The sequence below is a fragment of the Trachypithecus francoisi genome, unplaced genomic scaffold (genome assembly GCF_009764315.1).
Source record: "Trachypithecus francoisi isolate TF-2019V2 unplaced genomic scaffold, Tfra_2.0 Lachesis_group8, whole genome shotgun sequence".
NCBI classification, from domain to species: Eukaryota; Metazoa; Chordata; class Mammalia; order Primates; family Cercopithecidae; genus Trachypithecus; species Trachypithecus francoisi.
The window spans coordinates 16392583-16412163 of record NW_022681473.1 but is presented as its reverse complement, the minus strand read 5'-3'; the positions used below and the strand labels follow the sequence as shown (position 1 = coordinate 16412163).

Below are 19581 nucleotides of genomic sequence, written 5' to 3'. Positions count from 1 at the left end.
ATGTAAGGATAATGCTTAAATAATCCTGATGTCGGCATCTTGAGACCTTGCAAAAATCATCTTAAAACTCCTATCTATTCCATGTCATTTAGAAATCCCTAATGTTTACAAGTATGCAAACACACAGACACATATAATATTGCAACTCTGTGGAAAGCAAGTAGAAGATATTTGTTGCAAAAGAGAATAAAAATTAAAATTAAAACATTAAATCTATTATATTTCTAAAATTTTCTACCTGTGGCCTAATCATAGAGAATTTGTCACTGGTTATTTTACAGCACTTAACCCAATTCATGATAACTCTCTGGTTTCTCTTAATTCTACTCCCCTCTTATTTCTCACCTTTCCTTCCTTCTCTTCTAAAATGACCTCAAAAACTGTATTTTTCTCTATGTTTTTATTCTAAGTGGTTCACCTTTTGGGGTCTCCTAATCTCAAACTCTGCTCTAGCTCCAACTTTGCCTAGTGAACACATTACGGTGCTTTGACAAACTAAAAGGTTCTTCATGTAACAGGAACCATTATCTTTAGAAGGATGGTGATTTAACCTCTCTCTGTGTCTCTCTCTTCTCCTGACAATGTATGTAAAGCCTCCCCGACTATGCATATTGTATGTATACACATAGAGATACATAATACCCATATGTACATGCATACACATGTAGACTTTGTTTCAGGGTGCATGCATATGTTTTCATGAGGATTGTGTAGTTAGATGCTTTGCCATCTTTTCCTCATCTTTTTCTGTAGAACACAGGAACATCATCTTGCAGTTTTCTATATATTCATGTCCTAACCTTACATCCCACCTTCCTTAGAAACAGTCTGCCATGTACATTTGTACTTTCCAAAACATTAAAATTATTTTGTGCTACACTGTTTCCAACATCCTTAATACTGGTATTCATCTCCCAAAATCAACTCAAAAGTTTTGGAACTTGCCTTATTTGACTTGAAAAATTACAACTATGCTATATGTTAGCTCTACAATTGTAGACAACTTACATAACTTTTATGAGCTTTAGTTTTCTCACCTCAAAATGTTAAAGGACTGCTTTTTGAGGATTAAAACTTATAATCTATGTAGAGATCTGACAACATGTGAGGTACATAAAGTCATTGCAAGAAATTTTAGTTTCTTAGTCCCCTTTGTTCAGTGGTTAGAACAAATACAAATTCTCAGATTGTGTGCATTGATACCTATATAACCACCCATACTCCTATGAAGTCATTTAACTATTTCTAACCATGCATAATTTCTACCCAATAAGTATTTGGCTTCTAAGTATATATAGTAACACTTTACCTAGTTCCTAACACACACACAAAATAGACAGCCCTACCTATAAAGAAGTAGGAAAACCAATGGGCCTTCAAGGATAATAAATAAGGAAATATTTGCTTGTGTTTATAAAGTTGACTCCTTTACCCTGTTGCATCAAAAACAAGTCACAACGAGGCAGTCAATTCTGCCAATTAAATGTTCCCCGAAGACAGCTCAGTGACTTTTAACAAGGGAGTTAAAAATGGCTTAATATGTCTTCTGCATCTTTTTCATGTCTTTTGGTAATGACTTTACTTATTGCTTATCATGTATCACTGGGCATTGTTCTACCTCACTACCTCCATTACTCGGCAGAAAGAACTGCACTCAAAAAGGAACACTTTACTCACTCTTTTCACTTGGCCACTAATGGAGCAAAAACATGTTCTAACACACAGTATCATTACCGTGAGCACACATTCATTTGAAAAAAAAAAATCATGGGGTATTTTTGGTCCCCTTCTTTTTCTTTGTTTATTTTGTGTTGGTCTGTTTGTAGAAAAATCCAAGAGTAAATGAATATGATTGAAGAAATCTAAAGAGTGCAAATGATTAGGATAATTTTTATTATTCTTTATTTTCCTAAGCCATGAGGTACCATATACAGCAGTTAAAATTTGGGGTAAGTGTATTTAATATACTTGATTACTAAAATAAAAGGCTTTTATAAATTCAATATACAGAACTTATGTATAATTTTATTGTAAATATCAAAATATGAAATAAATATTATTAGACCCATTATATACTGAAGGAACTGAGGCTTAGAAAGAAAATTCAATTTTCTCAAATTCAAAAAGCTGTTGAGTGAGCTCACTGAGAAATGAAAGCAGCTTTGACTATGAATCTCCTATCTCTAGTCACTAACATGCACTAACATGCTTCACTTGCTGTTACTTCATCTAATTTCATGATTAAACATTGATTACAATGAATCGAAATGTCTATGCTTTCCAGATACATGGAAGCAGTATCTGATAAATTTATTACAACATTTAACTAGAAAGAAAAACAAGCAAAGTCAGTTTAGTTCCACTGAGAAATACTGTTTTCACAAGCTAGTCCATTAGTTTCAGGCTAGTCACCCTCTTTCAGTTTCCACGTCTTTAAAATATATGATTGTACTACATACAGTACATCCCAGCTCACTACCAGTTCAAAACTAAACATATATTTACGTATCTCTCTGGGTACTTTGCTCTCAAAATCCCAGCTTGCCTGCAAGATCTTTGAAATGCTTTCAGGGTCATCCTCCCATTGTCTTGATAAATTCAACCTGGATTCCTTCTATTTATGTTAATCTCTGTAGCAAATGATTGTTGGAAGTAAATGTTCGTTGCCACAAAGTGAAACTAACACTCAGGCAAAAGTTTTCTCAGCAAGGCAATTTATTTCTGTAGAAGGGTGCATCTCACACATGGAGCGATGGTGAGAGCACACCTTAGGAGGAAACGGAAAGGATTCTTATCCTAACGCATCTAGTCCCCACTGCCATGTCTTTCCCCTATTGGCTAGGGTTGGACCCCACAGTCTAAGCTATTCTGATTGGCTATTTTAAAGAGCGCAGGGGTAGGAGCCAGAATGGCCCCATGAGTAGTTTCCATGGGAAGGAAGGTTACAGTGCAGGATAACTAAGGACAGAGCAGGTGACTGAGGATGACTAAGGACAGAACAGGTGATAGAGGCTAGGAGGGGGTTGTTTACTGAAACTAGGGGCAAAGAGATGTAAAGAACGAGGAGATCAAACTTTAAAATGGAGAACAAAGAACAGGGAAGCTGAACATACTGATACATTGTTTCTTTGAAGTGGAACTCAGAACTCATTGTACTTAACAATTTTTCTCCTTCTTGAAGTTAACAGGCTAAACTTCAAAGAGGAATGTACTGTGTCCTACGTGATCACTCCCTTAGTATTCTGTCCCAAACATGCTTTTTTATGCTTCACATGATGAGGCTAAGAGTTTTCCAAATCATTTCATGCTGCTTCCTTTTCATTACAAATTCCATCTTGTTTTCTTTCTTCTCTCATTTTACTGTAAGCACCCAAAATAAGCTGTGCACCACCTTTAATTTTTTGCTTCTCAGATATTTCTTCTTCCAGGTAGCCTAGCTCACCATTCTTAAGTTATGTATTCCACAGAGCCATGGGACATGAACAGAATTCTGCCAATTTATTTGCCACCCTATAACAAAGATGGTCTTTACTCTAGTTTCCAATACATTGTTTCTCAGTTTCACCTGAGATCTCTTCAGAACGGCCTTTGCTACCCATATTTCTACCAGCAATCTGATGATAGCCACATATGTAGTATTTAAGAAGTTCCAGACTTGCCCTACATTTCTTAGCCTTCACCATAATCACCCTTAAACCACCATTCATGGCAGTCTAGGCTTTTTCTAGACTGTTCCTGCAAATTCTTTTGGCCTCTACTCATTACGCAGTTCCAAGGCGACTTTCGCATGTTCAGCTGATATAGTACAGCCCCACTTCTGAGTACCAAATTTCTCTTAGTCTGTTTTATGCTGCTGCAACAGAGTAACACAAACTAAGTAACTTACAGTAAATAGAAATGTACCTGTTTTATAGTTCTGGTAACTGAGAAATCAAAATTCATGGTGCTGGCATCAATCAAAGGCCTTCATGTTGTGTCAGCCCATGGAGGAAGGCAGAGGGCAAGAGAAGGTGACAGCAAGTTAGCGAACTTGCAGCCTCATGCCCTTCTATAATTGGCTTTTTTTTAAGTCGTTCTTTATTAAGCCTTTTTATCAATCCCACGAGGTTGTAACCTTTGTGAGCTAAATACCTCCCATTAGGCCCCACTTTTGAACACCATTACAGTGGGGATTAACTTTCCAACACATTCTTTTTTGAGGATACATTCAAATCACGGCATCATGTAGATCCAATTAAGTCTAAATATGTTAACAAAGCATTTCATTCTTGCCTTATCTGATCTAGTTTACTATTCAACCTCATCTTTTACTACTTTCCTATCTATTATTTGTGTCACAAGCACAACCAAGCTATTCTTCTTGATTGGTTGGTTCACTCTTTAGGAAATGTCTTTGCAATCCATCCTCTACCCTTTGAAATTCCTACTCAACTTTCAAAACCCATCTCAGTGGTTACCTTACCCAAAAAGCTTTTTGTCAGGATAATTTTTTTCTTTCTCTATGCTCACAAAACACTTTAAATAAATTGTTTCAACTATTTCTCTTACCCAAGCTTCACAAGTATGAGGACCAACATGGGGATTCTGCCAAGTATGTCTATTCTATTTATGCATTTTAGAACCAGAGAAATAACCGCAGGATGAGTTCAGGGACCCACTGGGCCTACTTTGAGATGGAATTCACTGATAATCTAATCATCCTAATCCCCTACTGACTGAAGGGGCCATAAAAAAGTATGAGTAAAGACTTTAGGCTCATAACATCACTATTCCCTATAATATTTAGTCTTTTATACACATGTATAAATTTTCCTGAAAGCAGTATCCGAGTGATGATCTTTTGAATAGGTGAGGAGAAAATACAATATATCATATTTATTGTTCTTTTCAAAAGTACAGTAAATGTTCTCTATTTTTTCTGATGATTTCTTCATTGTGTTACCCAATTTGTCCAACAAATAAGGAATTCAACAGAATTAACTTTGAAAGAAAAGGCACGTGAAATTGGAGACTCTTCTTGAAATCCCTTATGACAGACTTTAATAATGGGATTTTAATGTCATCAATGTCATCAATAAGAAAATTATTCTTTCCTTTTTAGGTAAAATCCAGGGCCTACTAAAATAATGTATTAATACCAAAAATTTTCATGAGCACATATTTATTTTATGTCTAATACAATGTGATATGGACTTAGATAGTCTTAACAGGCTGATAGATGTGATTCCAGCGAGCCAGTCAGTTCATGAAAGCACTTGGTGTAATTCCTTTTTTATCTTAAACTTGTGTATATATGGGTATAACTATTGGTTTTCTATTGCTAGAGTCAGTCATAAACATCAATGACATTATGGTTACTCGTATTTCTGAAAAGTAAGTTGGTTTATGACTAATAACATATTCCCTCAGAGTCATCTGCTGGTCCATTCAAAGACACTTTTCTCATATATTCTAAAATTGAGGCACTTTGCTTACTTTGAAAGTGGACATTCATTCACTTTTAATAAAATTAATTTGTATGGTGTATACTTTCATGCTGCAGTCATTGAAATTTTCCTCAGTGCCAAGCTAGGCTATACAGATAGAAGCATGGGCCCTGAGATCAGAAAATTTGATATAATTAAGAGGCTGGTTTTGCATAACTAAAAACATGTGTGTGTTTAAACAGGAATACATCTAGGTATGCATCTAAGTGGAATTCAATAAATTGTTAATTAAATGTAAAAAAAGCAGTTTTAAAAGGTTTTCTTATATATATGTGTGTTTTAACAGAATTTGTGGGCAATCTGACTTTCAAAATCAAGGTATTTAAATAGGAATATGTAGCAGGAAAAAGTTTAAAATAATTGTATGCAATAATATAAAATGAATGAGTCTGAAAATTTCTGTAGCAAATACTAAGCAGAGATCAACTCAGGTACAAAGAAAGCTTTGAAATACAACTGAGAAAGAAATATGTCTTTTTGAGTTATGACTTGTTACAGTTTTATGGTTTTTTATTTTTCATTGAAAGTAACATCCACATATTTGATCATAAATTGGTTCTTAATTATTTTGCTCAGACCCCACCAGACATAACATCATACCAGGAGCTATGGGAGCACTGAGGAAGGTGCACAAAGCATAAACAAGTTCTTGTCTTGGACAATCACAGGGCTAGCTTCAATTTGCCCAGAGATAATTTTTTCTTTCCTCCCTTTCGTTAGCACCTCCATAGTCTTACATCATTTAACAAATTGTGTTGATCTTTCTGTTTACAGTTTCATGACCCCTGTAAAACTATGCCTTTGTCGAGCTCCTTGAAAAGTTCTTGGGGGGGGCGGAGCAAGATGGCCGAATAGGAACAGCTCCAGTCTCCAACTCCCAGCACGAGCGACACAGAAGACCGGTGATTTCTGCATTTTCAACTGAGGTACTGGAGTCATCTCACTAGGGAGTGCCGGACAATCGGTGCTGGTCAGCTGCTGCAGCCCGACCAGCGAGAGCTGAAGCAGGGCGAGGCATCGCCTCACCTGGGAAGCGCAAGGGGGAAGGGAATCCCTTTTCCTAGCCAGGGGAACTGAGACACACAACACCTGGAAAATCAGGTAACTCCCACCCCAATATTGCGCTTTAAGCAAACGGGCACACCAGGAGAATATATCCCACACCTGGCCGGGAGGGTCCCACGCCCACGGAGCCTCCCTCATTGCTAACACAGCAGTCTGCAATCTAACCGAAACGGCAGCAGCGAGGCTGGGGGAGAGGTGCCCGCCATTGCTGAGGCTTAAGTAGGTAAACAAAGCCGCTGGGAAGCTCGAACTGGGTGGAGCTCACAGCAGCTCAAGGAAGCCTGCCTGTCTCTGTAGACTCCACCTCTGGGGACAGCGCACAGCTGAAGACCAACAGGGGAAGCAGCGGGGGCCTGTGCAGACACGAACGACTCTGTCTGACAGCTTTGGGGAGAGCCGTGGATCTCCCAACGCGGAGGTTGAGATCTGAGAACGGACAGACTGCCTGCTCAGGTGGGTCCCTGACCCCTGAGTAGCCTAGCTGGGAGACATCCCCCACTAGGGGCAGTCTGACACCCCACACCTCACATGGTGGAGTACACCCCTGAGAGTAAGCTTCCAAAGGAAGAATCAGACAGGTACACTCGCTGTTCAGCAATATTCTATCTTCTGCAACCTCTGCTGCTGATACCCAGGCAAACAGGGTCTGGAGTGGACCTCAAGCAATCTCCAACAGACCTACAGCTGGGGGTCCTGACTGTTAGAAGGAAAACAATCAAACAGGAAGGACACCTATACCAAAACCCCATCAGTATGTCACCATCATCAAAGACCAGAGACAGATAAAACCACAAAGATGGGGAAAAAGCAGGGCAGAAAAGCTGGAAATTCAAAAAATAAAAGCGCATCTCCGCCTGCAAAGGAGCGCAGCCCATCGCCAGCAACGGATCAAAGCTGGCCAGAGAATGACTTTGACGAGATGAGAGAAGAAGGCTTCAGTCCATCAAACTTCTCAGAGCTATAGGAGGAATTACGTACCCAGCGCAAAGAAACTAAAAATCTTGAAAAAAGAGTGGAAGAATTGACAGCTAGACTAATTAATGCAGAGAAGGTCATAAACGAAATGACAGAGATGAAAACCATGACACGAGAAATACGTGACAAATGCACAAGCTTCAGTAACTGACTCGATCAACTGGAAGAAAGAGTATCAGCGATTGAGGATCAAATGAATGAAATGAAGCGAGAAGAGAAACCAAAAGAAAAAAGAAGAAAAAGAAATGAACAAAGCCTGCAAGAAGTATGGGATTATGTAAAAAGACCAAATCTACGTCTGATTGGGGTGCCTGAAAGTGAGGGGGAAAATGGAACCAACTTGGAAAACACTCTTCAGGATATCATCCAGGAGAACTTCCCCAACCTAGTAGGGCAGGCCAACATTCAAATTCAGGAAATACAGAGAACGCCACAAAGATACTCCTCCAGAAGAGCAACTCCAAGACACATAATTGCCAGATTCACCAAAGTTGCAATGAAGGAAAAAATCTTAAGGGCAGCCAGAGAGAAAGGTCGGGTTACCCACAAAGGGAAGCCCATCAGACTAACAGCAGACCTCTCGGCAGAAACTCTACAAGCCAGAAGAGAGTGGGGGCCAATATTCAACGTTCTTAAAGAAAAGAATTTTAAACCCAGAATTTCATATCCAGCCAAACTAAGTTTCATAAGTGAAGGAGAAATAAAATCCTTTACAGATAAGCAAATGCTTCGAGATTTTGTCACCACCAGGCCTGCCTTACAAGAGACCCTGAAGGAAGCCCTAAACATGGAAAGGAACAACCGGTACCAGCCATTGCAAAAACATGCCAAAATGTAAAGACCATCGAGGCTAGGAAGAAACTGCATCAACTAACGAGCAAAATAACCAGTTAATATCATAATGGCAGGATCAAGTTCACACATAACAATATTAACCTTAATGTCAATGGACTAAATGCTCCAATTAAAAGACACAGACTGGCAAACTGGATAAAGAGTCAAGACCCATCAGTCTGCTGTATTCAGGAGACCCATCTCACATGCAGAGACATACATAGGCTCAAAATAAAGGGATGGAGGAAGATCTACCAAGCAAATGGAGAACAAAAAAAAGCAGGGGTTGCAATCCTAGTCTCTGATAAAACAGACTTTAAACCATCAAAGATTAAAAGAGACAAAGAAGGCCATTACATAATGGTAAAGGGATCAATTCAACAGGAAGAGCTAACTCTCCTAAATATATGTGCACCCAATACAGGAGCACCCAGATTCATAAAGCAAGTCCTTAGAGACTTACAAAGAGACTTAGACTCCCATACAATAATAATGGGAGACTTCAACACTCCACTGTCAACATTAGACAGATCAACGAGACAGAAAGTTAACAAGGATATCCAGGAATTGAACTCATCTCTGCACCAAGCAGACCTAATAGACATCTATAGAACTCTCCACCCCAAGTCAACAGAATATACATTCTTCTCAGCACCACATCGCACTTATTCCAAAATTGACCACATAATTGGAAGTAAAGCACTCCTCAGCAAATGTACAAGAACAGAAATTATAACAAACTGTCTCTCAGACCACAGTGCAATCAAACTAGAACTCAGGACTAAGAAACTCAGTCAAAACTGCTCAACTACATGGAAACTGAACAACCTGCTCCTGAATGACTACTGGGTACATAACGAAATGAAAGCAGAAATAAAGATGTTCTTTGAAACCAATGAGAATAAACATACAACATACCAGAATCTCTGGGACACATTTAAAGCAGTGTGTAGAGGGAAATTTATAGCACTAAATGCCCACAAGAGAAAGCTGGAAAGATCTAAAATTGACACTCTAACATCACAATTAAAAGAACTAGAGAGGCAAGAGCAAACACATTCAAAAGCTAGCAGAAGGCAAGAAATAACTAAGATCAGAGCAGAACTGAAGGAGATAGAGACACAAAAAACCCTCCAAAAAATCAATGAATCCAGGAGTTGGTTTTTTGAAAAGATCAACAAAATTGACAGACCGCTAGCAAGACTAATAAAGAAGAAAAGAGAGAGGAATCAAATAGACACAATAAAAAATGATAAAGGGGATATCACCACCGACCCCACAGAAATACAAACAACCGTCAGAGAATACTATAAACACCTCTACGCAAATCAACTAGAAGTTCCTAAGACGGAGCAATTCCAGCATGTGAATTTTGATAGGACATAGCCAGGAAGATGAGAAACTGTAGCCATCATCCAGGGATAATATATTCCATCTCTGTTGATCCTTGCAGCCTGCAGGTCCTCTTCAGCACCCTCTCCATTAAACCTATTAACATGTAGGATTCTCATCTGCTTCACAGTGGTGCTTTTACCAGATTCTCCAGCACCCAGCAGTAGCAGGCGTGTGTGGCCCGGTCGATGCCCAGTTGGACAGGCAGTTTCTGGGCAGATGTCCTTGCAGAAGTTCTCTTTTTGTGTAAAGTTATGATGACCTTTGTGCAGGAGTGTGGTTTTTTGCAGTCTTTGTGACAGTTTTATCAGGCATACAAGCATGAGAAACCTCTCTTAATTGCCTTCTCTGGCTCTTTTTGTCACTTTTTAAATTATTTTTATATATGTATGTATGTATTATAGAAACATAGTCCCATTGTGTTGCCCACACTGTTTTTGAACACCTGGGCTCCAGAGACCCTCCCAACTCAGCCTCCCAAAGTTCTGGGATTAAAAGCATGAATCACCATGCCCAGCCACATTTGTCACTTGTTTTTATTTAACACTATTAACTTCATTTTGATTCTGGAAACTTTTATAAATACAACTGATATTCATTTTAATGTTTCTCAACATGACCTACAGGCAACCCACATTACAAGCACTTGGGCTGCTTTAATGAAAGCAGTTTCCTGGGGGCTCGCCTGCAACTTCCTAAGTTAGAAATACCAGGGCACTCTTAGGTGCAAAGAATTTGAGAACCATTTATTACTTGAGTGTTTATGACATGCTAGGCACTGAATGTAGTCCTTATTTGAGTAAACTGCTTTACAACAACCCTAAAAAGAGATGAATTATCCCTATCTTACATATGAAGAAATGGAGGCTTTACATTGTTGACTAGTGATGAAGAACTTGAATCCTTCTCAGTTGTTGAAAGACAAATGCTTTTTCGAGGGTATCCCATCTGTCTCTAGTGTGAGCAGTCAGCTCTAATTTCTTAGGCTTGCTTCCTAAACGTCATGACACATAATGACAGGCAATCTGTTGCTCAGATGAAAAACAATTTCTTCACAGACACTCCATTTGGGAAAACAAATATTTGTTTAGGCTGGCTATATTGTGGACTGATTTCTTTGTCCCTGCACCTGTCTGCAAAAAAACACAAATGACCAGGGATTACTGGTGCTGGGAAATGCATGCGGAATATCAAACAATTCTGTAGTGGTTTTAGGGTATAATGACATCATTAGAGGACACCCAGAACATCAATTCTCTTGACTTGTTTCTCTTCTGAGTCAGGGTTACCCATTTGTTTATTCCATAAATATTTATTGTATATCTATTATATGCCAGGAACTATTCTAGGCAGTGGGGATATGTAACATGCAAAAGAAACAAAAATCCTTGCTCTATCCTGTGGGCTTCTATCTCTACTTTACCCCAGTGACCCAGTTAAAAAAAAGTAAATGGAGAGCCGTACTGCCACAGGTAATTTGACCACTTAGGAACATTTTCCAGTTAATTTGTATTTCTTTACACAATTCCTAGAAAAGCCTATGAAGCTTCACAAAGTAAAATGCAAAGTTTTGGAGGAGTGGAGTCTCAATAAATGAAAACATCCTTTAAAGAGTGTTTCTTTTTTTATTTTATATTCAATATGTTTTATCCAATTATGGTAATTATACTTATAATATGAAATTGTCTAAAATGCATCCAGGGGAAACTTCTTCATACCAGCCTCTGGGTCGCTTTAACATGTCCTTATAATCTTTGAATATTTTCTTAGTTTCTGCCACAAGATGTCCCAGACTCATCTTATGTAATCCTTGACCAAAACTTGGGAGGTTTAAGGAGCTCTGGGTCCCTTCAGTGGAAAAATGGTATTTAGCTACCAAAACTTGTGCTTTGTGTGTGCTCATAGCTGCTGGGTTTTCTTTTACTTTTCTTTTTTTCTTTATTTTACTTTAAGTTCTGAGACACATGTGCAGAACGTGCAGATTTGTCTTACCTAAGAATACATGTGCCGTGGTGGTTTTCTGCACCTATTAACCCATCATCTAGGTTTTAAGCCCTGCATGCATTAGGTATTTGTCCTAATGCTCTCCCTCCCCTTGCCCTCCAACCCCCAACAGGCCCCAGCGTGTGATATTCCCCTTCCTGTGTCCATGTGTTCTCATTGTTCAACTCCCACTTATGAGTGAGAACATGTGGTGTTTGGTTTTCTGTTCTTGTGTTAGTTTACTGACAATGATGGCTTCCAGCTTCATCCATGTCCCTGCAAAGAACATGAACTCATTCTTTTTTATGGATGCATAGTATTCCATGGTGTATATGTGTCACATTTTCTTTATCCAGTCTATCATTGATGGTCATTTCTTAAGAGTGTGGTTGGATTTATTATTATCACAAAGATAAGAGGACTACTGGATGTTTAGTATGTAGTAGACAAGTATGAACACATCCTGCATCCATAGGGACAACCCTATGCAAAGAAAAATGTTCCATTCCCTACACCCAGACTCCCAATGCATATTTGTGCATTAGAAAATATTGTTATAATTACATCAGTTTGAAATCTACTCTGCTCTACAGACAAAGAAAACTTATATTTTGCAAGGTCCTCCTATACAACAATTTAATAAAACCAAGGAAAGATTGTGGTTTACTTTGTTTGGAACTTTGTCAAGACTTGATGAACTTGTCAGGAAAATATCACCAATATCAACGTGACTCCTGATATTTGAATCACCAACACATTAATGATGATTCTACATGTGTCGATTTTACTGTCTATATCTCACTAAGTGATCCAGCATTTATATATTGAAATTCAAATTATTTTATAATACAACCTATATTATAATTATTTCATTATTGTATTGTGAATTATTTTTCTTTTACATCCATTTACATTAGACTTAGGATAGTTTGCATACACATACATACATGTTTATACTTAGGTTACATCAACTATACATATTATTTCAAGAATCTAAAGGAAGCATTTCTTAATGTTTGTTTGACAAGAAGATTTTTCCAATATTATGGCATTCAGAACTATTGCTGTAGACAATATCAACTTGGGATAACTGTCCTTTTAAGAACCATGTCCAGGGCTGCTTATAGAGATGAGAAGTAATGCTGAGTCTCAATATTTTATACCCCAAATACCCATAAAGAAATCACACATTTTTTTACTTGGCAGAAACAGATAAACTCATTGGTCTTTACCCAAGCTTCACCCTAATTCTCAACCGGATTCCTTCCCTGGAATTCATGATAAATGTACCAAAGACTCCTGTGGAGTAACTAAGCAGATAATTTTTTCTGTGATTGTGGAAAAATACATTGTTATCACCCTCTAAACCATAGTGTTTAGAAGGTTTCAGCTTTCATAGGCTCTGAACAATTTGTCCATCCACAGCTGGGAACAGGAAAAGAATTTTTTTTTCTCTCAGTGTCTAAATTAGACGAGCTCTTTCCTAGTTGGTTTTTATCCTATCATCTAGTTTTATTTTCTTATTAGCATTTAACATTAATTGACACTGTACTTATTTGTTTTTTATGTATCTCTCCCTTCTAAAATAAAAGCTCAGTAGGATAGGAGTCAGCCCTATCATCTTCACTGCTATATCCCACTGTCTGGAACAGCACATAGGGCTCAATAAATATTTTGTTTTTCAAGAAAAAATTAACAAACCTCTCAATAGCATGAAGGCTTTTCTGTTATTAAATGCATTTTATTACAATAAATATATTGAAGCTCAGAAAATTTCCATCACCTGCCCAAGGCAGCCAAAATTCCTGCTTAGTGTTGGTTATATTATTGCAGGTGCTTAGCATAGAAAATGCCATCATTTGGTGTTGGTTGAGGCAATTAAACTCTCTTCTACTCTATTTGTAGGTGCAGTATCCGTAAGCCATGCAGAGGAGCAATCACACAGTGACTGAATTCATCCTGCTGGGCTTCACCACAGATCCAGGGATGCAGCTGGGCCTGTTTGTGGTGTTCCTGGGCGTGCACTCTCTGACTGTGGTAGGAAATAGCATCCTCATCATGTTGATCTGTAATGACTCCCGCCTCCACACACCCATGTATTTTTTCATTGGAAATCTGTCATTTCTGGATCTCTGGTATTCCTCTGTCTACACCCCAAAGATCCTAGTGACCTGCATCTCTGAAGACAAAAGCATCTCTTTTGCTGGCTGCCTGTGTCAGTTCTTCTTCTCTGCTGGACTGGCCTATAGTGAGTGCTACCTGCTGGCTGCCATGGCTTATGACCGCTACGTGGCCATCTCCAAGCCCCTGCTTTACGCTCAGGCTATGCCAGGGAGATTGTGCATCTGTTTGGTTTTATATTCCTATACTGGGGGTTTTGTCAATGCAATAATATTAACTAGCAACACATTCACACTGGATTTTTGTGGTGACAACGTCATTGATGACTTTTTCTGTGATGTCCCACCCCTGGTGAAGCTGGCATGCAGGGTGAGAGACAGCTACCAGGCTGTACTGCACTTCCTGCTGGCCTCCAATGTCATCTCCCCTACTGTGCTCATCCTGGCCTCTTACCTCTCCATCATCGCCACCATCCTGAGGATCCGCTCCACCCAGGGCCGCCTCAAAGCCTTCTCCACATGCTCCTCCCACCTGATCTCTGTTACCTTATACTATGGCTCCATTCTCTACATCTACTCTCGGCCAAGTTCCGGCTACTCCCTTGAGAGGGACAAAATTGTTTCTACCTTTTATACTGTGCTGTTCCCCATGTTGAACCCTATGATCTACAGTCTGAGGAATAAAGACGTGAAAGAAGCTCTGAAAAAATTCTTCAAGTCAGCGTAATCCAAAGTCTGAATTGACCTAAGGTTCCCAAATCAGTGCTAAGTGATAACAAACTGCTCAGAGAGGTTACAGAACTAGATTTCTATTTCCTTTTTTTTTTTTTTTTTTGAGACGGAGTCTCACTGTCACCCAGGCTGGAGTGCAGTGGCCGGATCTCAGCTCACTGCAAGCTCCGCCTCCCGGGTTCACGCCATTCTCCTGCCTCAGCCTCCCGAGTAAGTAGCTGGGACTACAGGCGCCCGCCACCACGCCTGGCTAGTTTTTTTTTGTATTTTTTAGTAGAGACGGGGTTTCACCGTGTTAGCCAGGATGGTCTCGATCTCCTGACCTTGTGATCCGCCCGTCTCGGCCTCCCAAAGGGCTGGGATTACAGGCTTGAGCCACCCGCGCCCGGCCCTCTATTTCTTTTTTTATCATTGAACAAAATTCAACAGAAAAAATGTTGCTTCTTTGTATTTTTGTTTGCTTGTTTGTTTTTTATGGTTTTGATATCAGACTATAATATATACTACAGAATTGTAGGTTCAATTGAATATTGATACAGTTTTTAAAATTCAGTATCTCCGATTAATGCAAAATGGAAGAGTAATACTTCTGACATCCTAAAGTAAAACCAAATTTTACTTTGTTATTTCCCCTAATATTGACCCAATTATTTTTCCTACATAGTGAGTATTATGGAGATGAAAAGAAATCATGATATGGATCATTGATATTTGTGGGATACACCCCAAATCCTTATAGTTAAGTACTCAAACAGCTTCCTTTGTGATAGGGGCATAAGAATGTCATGATTATTTTGATGGAAAGAGGCAGGATGTGTTGGAAAACAAATGCAGCTGAAGAGAAAGATGAGAAATGTCACAGCAAAGACAAATGAAATGGCTACAGCTATATGTCCCAAATTTTTAAATTTCAATTAATTTTGTAAATGTGCTCATTCCAGCAAATGCTATAACATTTCATTAACAAAGTGCTAACCTCTGAGCCGCAAGCTTCTGATTTGAAAACTGTAACCAATAATCCTTACCTTGCCGTCTTCTAAAGGCTACGGAGTGAAATATCAAGTCAACCTGCCATCACAGGGGGTTCGGTTACAGAGTTTCTATCAGCGTTTAGGGAACTGGGCTCAAGGCCGAGGCTAGTTTCCACGTGGTTAGCAACACGTTTGATTTTTCAGGATTTCAGGCATCGACCTAAACAAGTTTATCAGTTCTTAGGAATGTGCAAGGCCCAGGCTGGGTTCAGGCCAGGGGCAAACATGCAGCTTATGTCTTTTGGTCAGGACAAACGAAAAAGAAAGGTAACTAGGGAGCGGTGGTTACTGTTGCTCATTTGCTTCATTTTGTCTGATGTTGTTACACCGCTGTGTGACCTGAGAGAGAGTACTGTGGAGTACTCACTCCTTGTAAGAGAGAACACTCTTTTAGGATGATATGCAATTCTAAAGACACATATTTATTCATTAATTTAGAGATGGTTTTGCTGTTGTCATTGTTGTTTGTAACCTGAACAACTCTTAAACATCTTCCTAATTTATTCTCTTTACGTAGAAGGCATGAGGTTTACAAAGATACTTCCTATATGCTCAATTAGAGCATTCTGAAGAAATTTTGAGGAAATGATTTTCTTAAAATAAATATTTGTAAAATCTTGAGCATATTTCCAGAAGTCTCACCCTTTCAGAGATTCTTGCCACCTAGTAAAGATTGCTTACCAAGCTTCAAAGTCAAACTATACTCATTAAACCACATAATTTCTTTTGTTCCCCAAGATCTCCCAAAGGCAGCAAACACAATGAAATCTACGAAAGACTGAATACTGCCGAGGCAAAATACCGTATTGCAGAATGTCAAACAACCCAATACTAGAAGTTTTAAATATTGCTTTGTTTTGCTTACATCACAACAAACTAATAACAATTAAAGACTCATGTGGTCAGTCTTTTAATGTCTTAAATATGACTTATTGAATTTAAATGAACTACAGAAATGCAAACAAACATGTATAAGACAATAATCTGGAAAATTCAATAACAGCTTTTGCAAAGAGAATAACCTTCATGTTTGTGGTCGTATAGTCTGTGTTGCTTTCCTGAAGGCCTCTTTGATATCTCTGTTTCTCAGGCTATAGATGAGAGGGTTGAGCAGTGGGTTGATCACAGTGTAGAACAGAGCAGCTACTTTGTCCCTCTCTAGGGAGTAGGTGGAACTAGGCCTTGAATACATAAACAACAATGATCCATAGAAGAGCATGACTGAGATGAGGTGGGAAGCACAGGTGGAGAATGCCTTGCGTCTCCCTGAAGCTGAATGGATTCTCAAGATAGCCAGGAGGATGTTGACATAGGAAATCAGGATAGCAAGAATGCTGGAGAGGACTGTGAAGCCCACCACACCAAGAAGAACTTTTTCATAGACCCTGGTGTCTGTACAGGACATTTTTACCAATGGTGGTGCATCACAGAAAAAGTGGTCAATGATATTTTTACCACAAAAACGCAGGCGGAATGTATTGGCAGTATGGGCCATGGCATTCAAAAATCCTCCTATGTAGGAGCCAGCAACAAGCCCAGTACAGAGAGCAGTGGACATGGTACCTGAGTAAAGCAATGGATTACAAATTGCTGCATGGCGATCATAAGCCATGGCTGCCAGAAGATAGCATTCAGTGTAGGCTACAACACAGGAAAAAAACAGCTGAGCCCCACATCCAGCCAGGGAAATGCGCTTATCTTCTGAGACACAACTGGCCAGGATTTTGGGGGTATACACAGAGGTATACCAGAAATCCAAAAAAGACAGATTACCAATGAAAAAGTACATAGGCGTATGCAAGTGGGAATCAATTCGGATTAAGATAACCAAGGTCATGTTTCCTGACAAGGTTATCAAATAGAGCATCAGAAACACTCCAAATAGAATCAGCTGCCACTGGGGGTTCGCTGAGAAACCCAACAAGATGAATTCAGTCAGGATGGTGCGATTTCCCACGTCCATGTCCACAGAGGTGAAAGCCTGACTATCACAAGAAGGGAAGAGCATCACTTAGTGATTTTTGTATTGACACAAGTTAACAAGGGTATCAATTATTACTAATTTACAAATCAACAATTACTAAGAAACTTGTAGATTTTTCTCCCTTACTATCTAGAATTATAGGACTTCAGTCCACGATTCGGAAAAATTACTGGAATTGGAGTCAAAAATAATTTGAAAATTAGGAATTTTACTTATTAACTATTTAATGCAGGGCAAGTCTCATATTCTTACAAACATGAAAAGAAAAATGAAACTCACAAGGATAACTAATTACTTCTTTTTTTTTTTTTTCTTTGAGACGGAATCTCGCTCTGTCACCCAGGATAGAGTGCAGTGGCATGATCTCCATTCACTACAACCTCTGCCTCCTGGGTTTAAGCAGTTCTCCTGCCTCAGCCTCCTGAGTCGTTGGGATTATGGCCGCCCACCACCACACCCGACTAATTTTTTTATTTTTAGTAGAGACAGCATTTCACCATGTTGGCCAGGCTGGTCTCAAATTGCTGACCTCTGGTGATCCACCTACCTCAGCCTCCCAAAGTGCTGGGATTACAGGCATGAGCCATTGTACCTGGCTGACTAATAACTTCTTGACAGACTGTCTGATTGAATAAAGAAAACATACATAAAAATAACACAGTCCAATATTGGGTCCATTAGTGGGCACTCAAAAATTTCACTATCTTTCCGTAAGTTATTGAAAACTTCTTATGTGTCAAGTATTTACATTAAGTATTAGATTATGAAAGCTGCTATTTATATTATAAATATAAATACATTTTGACCACGTACCAGTTACTATTCTAATTCTTATACTTAACTCCTTGAGTCTGGATGGCTTGGTGGTTTGTTTTGGCCAATAGATTGAAAGGTAGGCAGCTCCATGTGGATTCAAAGCCTAGATTTCAAGAGGCTTTTTATGTTTCTCTTCTCACTTTTAGAATCCTACCACCACCATGTAAATAAGCCTGGGTTAGTTTGCTGGATAAGACATCTGGCTGTGCTCACTCTGTCACCCCAGGTAACTGCAAGCTGTCCCCCAAACACGCGGATGGGGCCCTTCTATATGATCCAGTCTACAGTGGTGCTAAGAGCTACCCACAGACATGAGCAAGCCCAGGTGAGAAAAGACAGGCCTGGCATAGGTAGAATTGCCCAAGTGATATGGTGTCTGAGTTCAAAACCAGATCTTCTTACTTGGTAGTTCTGTAATCTTGGAGAAGTGTTGTAACAATTCCTAACCTACATGTTTTTACCTAGAAAGGGGTAAGAAAACATCAATATAAGAAAACAGCCCATTTTCTAGACAGAAAATCAATCTACAAATTTTTAACTGTCATTATTCTGAGTGGGAGGGTAATTATCTGACTTAATTATAAATTCTGAGCTTGTAAAACATAAATAAATAAGGCCAAGTTTCTACAAATAAGCAATTTCAGCCAGAATGGTGGTATCATTCAGTATCTTGCTAACATCCTAGAATTTGATATTTTTGTCAACTACTCCCATGTAATTTGACAAAGGAGTTACAGGGTTTAGGATTGTGGGGTCCAATATTTGGTACATATCCCTGACACTAATCACCTGTATGACTTAGGAAAGTAATTCAGCATCCCAGGAACACAATTCACCCATGTGAAAATTTTGGTTGATCCTATTCCCAGCACCAAACTTCTATGATTCCAATTTGGTAAAATCTCTTACAGAAATTATCATGGGTCAGGCGCGGTGGCTCACATCTGTAAATCCCAGGACTTTGGGAGGCTGAGGCAGGCATATCTGTTGAGGCCAGGAGTTCAGGACCAGCCTGACCAACACAGCAAAATCGTGTATCTACTAAAAATTAGCCAGGCATGGTGGTACACGGCTGTAATCCCAGCTACTCAGGAGGCTGAGGCAGGAGAATCGCTTGAACCCAGAAGGCAGAGGTTGCAGTGAGCTGAGATTGCACCATTGCA

At 39.2% G+C, this 19581-nt stretch overlaps 2 protein-coding genes across 2 annotated transcripts; one reads left to right on the top strand and one right to left on the bottom strand.

Annotated features, from left to right (window-relative positions):
- The first annotated feature begins 13553 nt into the window (after nucleotides 1-13553).
- LOC117081179 (olfactory receptor 1013) lies at nucleotides 13554-14582 on the top strand. The gene has a single exon (XM_033206887.1). It carries the CDS (start codon nucleotides 13659-13661, stop codon nucleotides 14580-14582), a length of 924 nt encoding a protein of 307 aa, XP_033062778.1. The 5' UTR covers nucleotides 13554-13658.
- A 2060-nt stretch (nucleotides 14583-16642) lies between these two features.
- LOC117080025 (olfactory receptor 9G4) lies at nucleotides 16643-17626 on the bottom strand. Its single transcript, XM_033204499.1, has one exon. The coding sequence runs from the start codon at nucleotides 17624-17626 to the stop codon at nucleotides 16643-16645; it is 984 nt and encodes a 327-aa protein (XP_033060390.1).
- Between the last annotated feature and the right edge of the window lie 1955 nt (nucleotides 17627-19581).

Bases quoted from the DNA above. Each gene is read 5' to 3' on its own strand.
- LOC117081179 (XM_033206887.1), top strand. From the start codon at position 13,659: ATGCAGAGGAGCAATCACACAGTGACTGAATTCATCCTGCTGGGCTTC.
- LOC117080025 (XM_033204499.1), bottom strand. From the start codon at position 17,626: ATGCTCTTCCCTTCTTGTGATAGTCAGGCTTTCACCTCTGTGGACATG.